Raw genomic sequence first — 12,373 nt, forward strand, 5'->3', positions numbered from 1 at the left:
TATGGGCCCATAGAGCAAGCGCACAAGCGTTTCCTTTAACTCCGCCTCCCAGCCGCTCGGTCTCATCAACGGCAGCACGGATACAACTCTTCCTGGGGGCTTGCCTCGCATCCCTATCAGATGAGCTCAAGAACCCCTTCAGTGACACCATCCCTCATGTTCCAAATGTGTTCATTTCAATGGATTTGAAAGTGGATGTTAAGTAACACCTCTTTTTTTTCATACAACTGAATTGTTAATATTTAGTTCATTCATACTACTTCCACTTGAGCTAACTATTTTTACTTATATCTGCTCGCTTGCTAGCTAGTTTCCTTGCACTCTCAGCCATAGTGTATGGCTTTAAAGGAACAGTGTGTTACATTCCTTTTGTGACAGGGAAATAAAGCCCTCTTCATTATAAAGAAAATAACTGAGCTGTTCTAAAGTCATTCAGCATTTCATTACAATGTCTTTGAATGAGCAAAAATTCCATCATACAAACATGTATGAAACCACCTCTAATATAACCTTCTTTCACCTGAAAAATATTCTTTTTTTTTTTTTTTTTAAATCAAACCATAAACACATTTAGCCAGTGCAAAATTGATGCAACACCACAGATAAACATCGGCCGCTTCCATCGCTGAATGTCATCTTATTTGCTGATAGAGCGATTGTAATCAAGGAAGCGACAATCTAATCGGTGCATCCCTAGTTGTGATAGTAAATTTACCAAAGATCACAATCATACCAATTTGTAATTCACATATTTGTAAACATGAATATGTGGATACATTTCTTTAATCCAATCATAATTTATGTTTTTTCAAATTAGCTGAGCTACACCATAACCTTTTCATAAACCCCCAATTGCAGAACTCCCCCATGCAGTACAACTCCTCTGGTTAATAACCACTGGTCTGTAGTGTCATTAATACATTCCTCATATGGTATTTGAGCAGTAGGTATTTGGCTGGCTGGTTTCCCAACTACTTTCATCATTAACACTCATAGTAGATATCATTTTAATTATTTGTGGTAAGTGAGTCCACTGCACTGTCCCATCGCCGTACACCAGGTGTTTCCCTCCGACCTTCTTCTACCTCCGTGCCCCACCCCGCCGCTCCCCCACGTCTGCTTTCTGTCTCCTCTCCTCTCTCTCTCTCTCTCTCCTTATGACAGACATACACCAGCCCTTTGCAGCACATTACGTCAATTCCCCTGACCGGGGTGCCAGCTGTTGATGTCACCCATGGGTCTTTTTAATTTAGGGATTTCCGCTGGGTGAGATGAGGGGGAGCCCCATGACCTCAGCCCGCAGCCACATGAAGAGGCCCACCGGGGCAGAACCAGGCCGGGTCGGGCCTATCCAGGGCAGGGCAGGGTGGGACCGCTCTGCTGGGGTGTGGGTGAGCGTGGGGATTCGGGCACTGCAGGGGCGATCTGCGAGCGGGGACAGGGACCGATGGAGGAGCGCCACGCTGCGTCGGTGCCCTCGTTGATGTCATGTGAGGAAGTTAGATGATGCACAGGGATGTTTTTGGGAGCGGTTCACTCCCTTTCGGACTGCCGTGCAATCCCTCGTACCCGTGACAGCATGTCTGTGACTTGCAAACACTTCTGCTATCCCTTGAGCTCTTAAATGCAGCCTTTCAGCAGCTACGAATTTCCTCCCTTTCAGAGGGGATCAAATGTTCCGAGCAAAGACTGTCTCTCCTTCTTTCAGTCCTCAAGGCTTTGGGTGGGAGTGAACATCACCATCCATGTAAATTGATTTTGCAGGGTGCCAAAGTTTTTCCTCTTGATATCAACTGTGGACGATTTAGAGAGGAAACGGCTTCATTTAACACATAAGAGCTTCTATTAAGTGGAACTGTCACGAAAATTACTTTTTCTTATTCTTGGTTTTAGTCCAATCTTTGATATCCTTAAGGTCACATACTGTAGCTTACATGTGTTTGGTATATTTGGATAGATATATTGCATATACTGTATGAATTCAGTGGTTAGTGTTAGTATAGTATAGTGCATAGTGTTATTTGTCTTACTGGTTTACAGCTGTATTTTCTTTCCCCACCTCCACCTCTGCCTCCCGTCATCAGAGGACAGATATCATTACTCTTAACTACACCTGATGATGCTCAGTAATAGTGCTGTAAAGATGAGCAAGTTTCCACCAAAGTACATTCAAGTATGTCACATATTTCAGATGATTCCAGCACCCTCTGCTAATCAACGTTTTTCTCATCTATCGGCATATGTCTTGTTTTTGTCGCTGGTATGTGAGCTTATATGTCTGCTTCTCCAAACTGGAGTCGTGCCAACCGTCATCTACTGTAGGTAATACACGGACTATGGATAAGTACCTCATACAACCCCACTTCAAAACACCAAAACTATCCCTATTTAATATTAAATTGTTAAGTTATTCTCCATATGTGTGTTAAAAATAACAAGCCGTACTTTTCATTCTGTACTGGCTCTTTAGGGACTTTAGGATCCATCAGTGCGGCCTGTTGATTTTGTCTGTAATCATTTCAAAAGAAATCATATCCCCTGAAATGTGTCAGTATTTTTAGGATACGACAAATATTACAAGTTATTATTGTAGATTTTGAGACTAATTTGCATCATCAGAGAACAACAAGGTGATCTGTATGGTTAGTTTGAAAGACTTAAAGAGGACCTATCATGTTTATTTTCAGGTGCATACTTGTACGTTGGGTTTCTACTAGAACATGTTTACATGCTTTAATGTTCAGAAAACGCTTTATTTTTCTCATACCGGCTGTGCTGCAGCACCTCTTTTCACCCTCTGTCTGAAACGCTCTGTTTGAGCCCTGCCGGCTCTGATTGGTCAGCCGGCCCACTCTGTTTTGATTGGTCAACCGAACCAAACTCTTCGGACTCCGCTCCAGCTCCGCTCTACCTAGCTTTGTTTGAGGGCGTGCCAGACTAGCTGCTAGGCAGGTATTTTGCAAATGCGTTACTTGGTGACATCACCACGTTACAGAAGAAAAGGCAGGACTTCAAGCGTGGCGTTTCAGGCAGTTTAGCAGCAGTGTTTCGGTGGGGGAGAGGAACTCCCTTTGGCGTGGACTTTGGGCTTTGTAACTTTGCAGACCTTTTACATACACAAAAAAACTATATAACACACTAAAGGAAAGGGAAAAAACATAATAGGTCCTCTTTAATAGGCATCTCGGGAGCTGCAGATGTGATCTTTGTGTACCTGGGCGTTCATGCTTCTTGCACTTCTCATGAGCGGCTGCACACATAAAACTCCAGTGCAGACAGTGTTGCAAAACAATGTATTCCTCTCAACCGGAACAATGATCCCACCAGAGACATCTGCGATGCTTTAAATTTCACATTTTCAGAAGTGATTATATTCCTTTCTTCGTATGAGATAATAACCTCTTTCTCTCTCTTTTTCTTTTTGCAGTATCACCCTCTGTCTCTCTGCAACACGAGCGAGGATGAACGACAAGAGAGCGACTTCATCACCATCGTCAAACTGGAGCACAGGGTACCCCGCTGTCTGCCGCTGCTCGATAAGGTACACACACACACACTCACACACACACACCCTCCAAAATGCCTCATGCATTTTTCCTCGTTGAACGCTCTGAGAAACTCCCCTCTCTGTGACCCCGTCCCCTCTCAGACATGGCAGCAGACAGATAAACCATCTTGCCACCGTGTCTTCTCTCCAAGAACCCCTTCCGCTCTTGGATTTGGACTTTAAAGAGAAGATGGTTTTAGAGGGAATTATTTGGCAGGAGCGTAATGTTTTGTTCAGGACAGTGATCTTTCAGAGTGAGGGCTTGGACAGGAGGGGGTGGGCTTAGCTCAGCGCTGCTATGTAGCAAGTGGCAGTGAGCCCTGGCTTTGGATGTGAGGCTTTCAAGCCCCAGCTGTCACTGGTCCGATCCCAGCCAGCCGGCCGGCCAGCCAGCCAGAACCAGACACTCGGCGTTCTCCATTTCTGCTTCCCTCTAATATGAACGCAGCCAGAGCTCCATAGATTCCACCCACAATGCTTTTAGATGTATGTGCAACTGCAACAGAGTTGACCTAAATCTTCCCTTGTGTTTAAGCATTCTGCCATACACACACTGACTGGCACATCCTGACTTTAAAGTAGTGTGATTTAAAACTGTTGCTATTTTTTCCCCGTTTTTCAAGTGGTGACAAATTAGCAGGCAGGAGTATAGTTAGGCGACTGCCCTTTTTTTAGCCTGTGTTTTCTTTTCCCCTAATTTAAAGCCATGTTTAGGAGCTGCCCGCCATGGCGACGATGTAGAAACATTCCCACACTTCCCCGCTCCTTTCTTCCTCCTCCTGTTGCTCCGTCAGTGGGAACCAGACCAAGCGGGCCAGAGGGTGGAGGGGTGGGGGTGGGTGTAGAGGGGTGTCACTCAAGGCTGACTCCAGAAAACAGTTTTGATTAAAGCCGTAATGGCAACACTATGTTGCCCCGTAAACAAAACACGGTCTCTCCCTCATGCAGAAGTACCCTTGAACAAAAGGCTGTTGCTTCCGAGTGCTTTTCTCCCTCCCTGCAGATCGCCTTTGAAATCAGGAGACGTGAAGGAGGAGAGGGAAGAGGAGGGGAGGAGAGGTGGGGGGGGGTCTCTCTTGTTGTTTTGGTCGTCTGGAAAGTATGTGTTGCAATAAACTCCGCTCCAGCCACCTGCATCCTCGCTTCCTCGGCGAGAGATTCAAAGCTTTTTGGTCGTGGTGGATTTATTGGGGATTCATCATGCAGCTGTTGAGGAGTTTGGCCTTTTGAGGAGGATGAATCAGACGGTTTGGGATGTGCGGTGCCGGGTCAGCCGTGGTCTCTCTGGATGGGACTTGTTTACAGTTTAGTCTGACTGCAACCCGCCCCGCTGATCTATAGATACCTCGACGGCCACAGAGGGCTCGTGTTGCACCACACACACTCAGAATAGACTGTAAACCAAACAAAGTGAGGCTGAAAACCTTGAAGGATAAGGTTTCATTGTTGTCCTTTGTTTTTATTTTGGTTTTCCGAGGTTCTTATCCTCAGCGACATCGTGATCAAGGGAGATTTCTTTGCTGATTTGCAGCGATCTGTCTCTAAAGCTCTTTGTTTCACCGAATGGATCTCACAGCATCTCTGAACTAAAAGTTCAAGTTTATCTCTTAGGATGTCAACGCTGCACTTGAAAACCTTATTTTGAGAGTGCAGGACATCCTCCCAATTAAAAGGAAACCAGACGCTAAATAAGAAGTTGTGCATTTAACCATCGCCCTCTCCTGGTACATTCTGCGCTGCTGGCCACCTCTCACCCACATTCACATAATGTATGAAATGAGCAGTTTTTCTTACGTAGAAGCACTGCTGCCCCAGTGGAGTTGAATCAATCAATCAAACTTTATTTATGTAGCAAACAAATCAAATGCACTTCAAAGTGCTTTACAAGCGATTTACCGATGTCATAATAAACAGCAACTCAAAGTAGTAAAATGTTGACGAAACAAAATAGAATATAAAATACTATGAATAATAAAACCACTCAAATAGTAAAACACAACATGAAAGCCAGTCTAAATAGATGGGTTTTTAGTTTATGTTTAAAAATATCAATATTTTCAGCTCTTCTCTGGAAGGCTGTTCCTGCGGCTTGGAGCGTGATGGCTGAAAGCAGCATCGCCAAATCTTTTTGTTCTGCTCTGTGGAACAACTAAAAGAGAAGAACCTTCCCGGTTCATAAACCAAAAGCATTTCTGAGAGGTAGTCTGGTGCGTGGCCGTGCAGTGCCTTATAAACTAATAAAAGAATGTTAAAGTCAATACGAAAACTAACAGGTAACCAGTGTAAAGACTTAAAAATAGGCCGAATGTGTGCTCTCCTCTTTTTGGTCACTCGCAGCAGAATACTAACAATAGTCAAACCTGCTTGTTGTAAAAGTGTGAATCAGTCTCTCCGTGATGCTCAGAGAGAGAAATGAATCCTATAATACTGTAAATCTTAGAAGGATATTGTTCATTACACACAAGTAAATGGTAAATTGACTTGCATTTATATAGCGCTTTTCTAGTCTTTCTACCACTCAAAGCGCTTTACACTACATGTCAGCATTCACCCATTCACACACACATTCATACACTGATGGCAGAGGCTGCTAAGGTGCCAACTTTGCCCATCAGGATTTAATCTAAATACTCATTCACACACTGATGGCTATGCCTTCGGGAGCAATTTGGGGTTAAATGTCTTGCTCAAGGACACATCGGCATATGACCCGGAGCAGCCAGGGAACCACCGACCTGCTCTACCCTCTGAGCCACAGCCGCCCTAGAATTCCCCAAAGAAATATTATTATAAAACTCTAGGAAATTAGATTAAACAACATAAACTATAGTGATTTTATCTCATTATATTTAGAACATTTTATATTTGTATCTAAAAGAATGCATGGTAATTGATTGTGATTGGCTAATGAAACACCATGTCTTATTTTTTAACATTATTTTGGGGCATTTTGTGTCTTTATTTGACAGAAACAGGAAATGTGGGGAAAGAGAGTATGGGAATGACAGGCAGAAAACATCGAACCGGGGTCTCGCTGCTCAGAGCAAGGCGGCAACCTCTGGGTCTGAGAAGTGAAGCCAATGCTGAAGTGCCTTAAACTTGCATTCTTTCTAACAGCCAGCAGGGGGCGACTCCTCTGGTTGCAAAAAGAAGTCTGATTGTATAGAAGTCTATGAGAAAATGAGCCTACTTCTCATTTGATTTATTACCTCAGTAAACATTGTAAACATGAGTTTATGGTCTCAATCACTAGTTTCAGGTCTTCTTCAATACAACATGATGTTCATTTAGTAAATTATGGTCCCATTTAGAGTCAAATGAAAGTTAATTGTAATGCTGTGCTCCCGTAAAAATGTCTTATTCCGCGTTCAGTCGTACTTAGCTCCACCCTCTCGGGTCACTTCTGGTTGCAAAAAAATAAGATAGCGATGGCCAAAATCCCGAACTCGAGGCTTAAAAACGGCAGTCCACAAACCAATGGGTGACGTGTTTTATTTACACACATTTGAAAAGTCAACTTTAAAAAATCTGAACTAGAAGAATCTAAAGTCAGAAGTATCCTACTCTTTGTGCCGTTATATTTCCTACCGACAGCTCTCTCTCTGTCTCTATGCAAACCCTCCACCGCTCCAGTGGTTTTGCATCATTACACAACACAACACAAGCAGAGGCCACGTTCTTCCTCTGCCAGCATGTTGTGCTAGAAGTGAGCCGTCTGCTTTCCACTATAGCCAGCCTGACTTTTCTGTTTACACACTGGAGCCCTGGAAAGGTTCTCAAGCTAAGTCACGGTGTCACATGACTCAACGAGAAAGGGCATCGCAGCGGCGGTGTCAGGAGGGCTACTCTGAACTCCACACACAAGGCTTACTTTGCTCTGAATAAATGCTGTAATCTGTGCTCTTTGAGATACCAAGCTGACTTTCTCCCACTCCGTGAAACGCCATCAGTAAGAATCCACGGTTTTACAGCGATCGAGTGTTGGGCTCCGTGTCTGAACTTGTTGACTCTCATAGAAAGCCTCGCTTATTGATTCTGCTCCTCTCAGATGAAAAGGGTTTTGGCCTGATTGTGCAGTAATCCTGTTTTCTTTAACTAGGGTTTCCGTGTGTGTGTGTGTGTGTGTGTGTGTGTGTGTGTGTGTGTGTGTGTGTGTGTGTGTGTGTGTGTGTGTGTGTGTGTGTGTGTGCCTTCCCCAAATTTTTCCCCAGCCAGTAGAAAGGTAGCCACGTTATGAAGAGGCAGATCCAAAAACACAGTCAGTCATTGTTGCTAGCATCCATCATCTAATCTATCACACTAAAGGTGTGATGATGTTCCTCAGAATAAGACCAGGTTCTCCAAAAACTTATTTTTAGCTAGGTGTACCTAATAAACTGGCAACTGAGTGTGCATATACTGTATGCAGTACTAGTACTTGAGTGTTTCCATTTTATGCTACTTTATACTTCTCTTCTCTTCTCTTTATACTACTCATAAACTCTCTAAATATTGTACTTTTTACTCCACTACGTTTACTTTAGTTACTAGTTACTTTGCAAATTTAGATTATTAATACAAATTTGAAGTAAATGATGATATATTATTATTGGTTAAGCAACCCAGCAATATATAAAGTATTTAACATTGTAATTATATATATAATTCTGAAATGGGCCATTCATTTTACTTGTAACAGAGTATGCAAACTCCACACAGAAGGGCCGCAAGAAGTTTTAACCTGTGACCCTCTAGCCATGAGGCGACAGCGCTGACCACTGCACCACCGCGCCGCCCCTTATTAATCCTATTTAATCAAAAATAAAAAGCTTTTCTCTTTTCCAAACTTATTGGAGGTTAAAGGAAATGTACAAAGATGCATATTTATATTTACACTTTTTACATTTGAATTATTTAACTAATAATATGATTTATATTTATACCTTTTGTCAGTTCTGTGGCTCCATATATACAATATACATGTCCTTGTTAGCCAGTGAAACAGCTGTCAGCATTAGAGCAGAACATGTAAAAGCAACAACTAGCGGCTATAGAATGAAGAACTAAAGGATGGATAATAATATATATTATATATAATAATATATATACTTTTTCCAGCACAAGTCATGAAAGATCTGTCTTCTAGTGTGGCCTAAACTTTGAGGCCAGGAAGAGAAGTCCCAGTGACAGGAAGTGGTTGAAAACAAGGGAAGCCCGTCGAGGGAGGAATAAATCACGGCCTTCATGACAATGTTTTTGTCTCCTTGTGTCTGATGGTCTGTAGGGGGTGACACTGACCTCAGGCTATTCCTGCCTGCTGTTTTTTAGCAAAAGCCAGGGGCTGGAAATGCAATGGCAGCTGCCTTTGGCTGCTTTTCCTTCAGTAGCCGAGTCCAACGTCTCCAGTTCATCAGAGACGAGTGAAGCAGGAGGAACACAGGGGGAACATCTGGAAAAAAGGGGGAATATTTGAGAGTAAATGCAAAAAGCAGCAGGTACACAATGGACATTTTGGCTAGTATGAAATGCATCAGTGTTAGCAGACTTCTGGGTTTCGCTTTGATTTCCCTCCCAAGAAAATTCATTATTTGCTCGTGGGTGCCAGACAGTTGCACGGTTGTCTTCAAAGGGATGACTTTCTGTTTCTCTCTGTTAGTCAAAGCTGGACTCTTTGCTAATAGAACCGTGCACCTCTGAAACCACTGCATGCACCTTAGATTATTCTTTTTAACCTTTGAAGCATACAAAACACAAACACCACAGCATTCTTGCTGTTTCAATATGATATAAACTGTAAATCACTGCATAAGAAAATATGTGGGGACATTTCAAAATCTGTTTTTCAGTCCTCGGAGCAAAAGGTCCATCATATTCCCTCTGCTTCTTGTCAGATATGATGATCATTTCATCTTGAATGCAACAGCTTCAAAAGTGATGTAGAAGTAGCTTTGGGCTTATCTTTCACCTTTCTATCCAGCAGTGGTGTGACTGTTCCAAATACTTCTCCTGCTTTTAACTGTTCAGTGACTCTTCTTTGCCTTTTCAGATATTTCCTCCTTTTGCTCCGTATATGTCATTCCTCCTCTCTGAAGAAGACTGACTAACCGCGTTCTTCTGTTTGACCCTGACGACACAGTCTTTTCCCTCCCATTTCCTCTGTTGCTAAAGTTAGCCGCTGTCTTAGCTCGCCTTATCAATGTGAAGATAACTCAGTAGGAAGTACTTAGAGTCCAGCAGCCTAATGACTGCCTTCTTTTCACTCATTATGGCTCTTACCGTACCCATGATGTCATTTGTAGTCTGATTATCCTGTCTTATTTATTCTGTCTTTTATTTTGAAACGGATGGTGTTGTGACTGTGAGGGCATTTCCCCAAGCCAGAGTCTTTTGATCCTTTCATGATGATGCAGATATTAAAAGGGAAGCCACACTCACAGGGTTTTTAATAAAGACAAACAATGGGCACCTTTGTCAGGCAGTTCCCTTATCCACCAGAATCATTAACCCCCCCTCCCCAAGCATACTGCAGTGTTAACATCAGCTGCAGTCTCCTTTGTTCCAGTGGTGTTGTGACAGAGTTGGTAATAGTGGTATGCATCCGTTTGTCCACGCATGTCTCCACTTCCTCCCACTGTACAAAACTGAAGCCAAAATATCCCAGATACAGGAGCTACCATATTGAGATTTTGACATCATTTGGAGCCAGAGTCTGCGCAGTTGCAATCGGGGGGGCTGGAGCCGCGATATCGAGGTCCCGCCCACACACCCGCCCGAGCCAATCACGAGCCGAGCACGGCTGCAGCTTACTAGCGTGAGCCAACTAGCTGCTACGTTAGCACCACGGTAGCTATTAGGCTAGAAAGACACAACTAACTATTATATCTCTATAACTACATTTATGATCAAATTGACACATGTTCTATTACACAGACTCGTTATGGAAAGTTAAAGTTACATCACGTCAATCATGACGCCTCAACCTCTTTTTATAGAATCAAATAAGTAATTAAAACCAAATTTATCAGAAAACTGAACACTTGAATACACGTCAGCGTGATAAGAGCCACCTAAAATGACAGAAACATGTATTTGAGGTGTACTTTGACTTTTTAGTTTGTCCCATCCGCTAACATGAAGGGGCCGGCTTTATGACCTATACTGCAGCCAGCCACCAGGGGGCGATTGAGATGTTTTGGCTTCACTTTTGGGGTCGTGTTCTGCAGAAACATGCAAAAATTCTCTCGACACTTGGGACCTGTCATGTCGTCCATCTCTATATATACAGTCTGTTGTGTGTGCATGGCTTGTTGTTAAAGACTAGCAAAATGACCATCCAAAGTGTCGGCTAACAGAGGGTCAACTCAACCTGGAGCAAAGTTTGAGAGTGAAAATGAGCCGTCAGTTGTCATGGATGTTGGTGAAGTATCTGCTGGGTTAGAAGTCCAAGGACAGGAAAACAGGGTGATAAGTCTCCTGCTGTCGTCACACAAACAGGAGAGCACATTCCCGTGGGACTCAGACAAAGAATATTTTGGACAAGGAAGAGCCCCGAGCAACAGGAATGTCATTCAAGTTCCAGCCGCTAAAATGAACCTCGGGTTGCTGCTTGTTGACCTCGGCTTGTCTGGGAGGGCCTGTACACAGTTTCAGCAAGATTTTCTGCTCATTAGGTACAGATAGCTGCTGTGTTCATACCACTCTGTATTGTTGATGCCTCCCTTAACCACCTGAGTCCCTACTAATCGGAGGGAAACTTGAGGTCACCAGCTGGTTGCGGTGTGAATTCGCAGACATGGTGGAATCTGTGGACAGGGGGTGGGGCAATACTGTACGGCAGTGTACTTTTAACACAAGCTCTGCACAATCAGGAAGGAGGGGGGGGGGGGATTAGCAAGCATAGGAACAAGCCTTTATCGCAGGGGGAGACCTTTCACGGAGAGCTTGGCTTTGTGGGCGGCTCAACAATGAGAGGAATACTTCAGGTTTCCCTCCTTAATGAGAAAGTGCATTCCTCTTTTTGTCACCACTTCAAAAACAAGTGGTGTGCTTTGCATTTCGCAGTCATGTGTGGTTTATGGAACAGTGGCTTTGGTGACCTTAGTGAGGCACGGAATTGGAAAACAAGCATTGAGTTGAATTGGTCTATTTCAGGTGCAGCAGGTGGGGTAGAAAAGGACAGCGTGGTTGGATAAATCCAGCCGATTAGACTATTATGTAGGCGTTATCAGTCGCTATAAGCCCCATAGATGCGGGTCAATCGGGGCCTGCTACACCCACTAGTAGGTTAAATCATCTATCCACATGGAAGATCACAGAAAGAAGGACTAAAAGAAGACGACAGCGACCTCTAGCGACAGTAGTAATTGTAACAGGAGCAGAGGCGGAAGTCAGACACTGTAGTATAGACAGGACTTTCACCCAGGAGACCGGAGTTTGCATCCCGTGTGAAACCAACAATGTTTACAATTAGTTGTGTTTATGTTCGTAGTTATTTTAACCCAAAACACAATGTTTTTCCCTAAACTTAAGCAAATGTTTTTTTGTTGCCTAAACCTGAAAAAGTTGTAGTTTTGTTGCCTAAACTGCCTAAACCTAAAGAAGTTGTAGTTTTGTTGTCTAAACCTTTTTTTTCCTAAACCTAAAGAAGCCTTTTTGTTTGTGTTCGAAACATGACGTTTCATTCAGTTTTACAACATGTTAGAACGTGTTGCTTTTATGTTTCACTTTCACTTTTACAACGTAGTAGGTGTAGTAGGCCCCTAATGACCCACATCTATGGTGTTTATAGCGACTGATAACGCCTATTTAATGGCCTGATAACAGTCGAATCGTGTGATAAATCTCAGG

General features: G+C 43.3%; 1 protein-coding gene across 1 annotated transcript in view; it reads left to right on the plus strand.

The window, feature by feature from the left end:
- LOC119476038 (E3 ubiquitin-protein ligase RNF43) overlaps positions 1-12,373 on the plus strand; it is a 92,808-nt gene that overhangs the window by 55,569 nt on the left and 24,866 nt on the right. Inside the window, exon 2 of the mRNA XM_037749214.1 lies at positions 3,428-3,541. Within this exon, the coding sequence (XP_037605142.1) occupies positions 3,428-3,541 (114 nt within the window). The remainder of the gene's footprint in view (positions 1-3,427; positions 3,542-12,373) is intronic.

This window comes from Sebastes umbrosus, chromosome 17, assembly GCF_015220745.1.
Source record: "Sebastes umbrosus isolate fSebUmb1 chromosome 17, fSebUmb1.pri, whole genome shotgun sequence".
NCBI lineage: Eukaryota > Metazoa > Chordata > Actinopteri > Perciformes > Sebastidae > Sebastes > Sebastes umbrosus.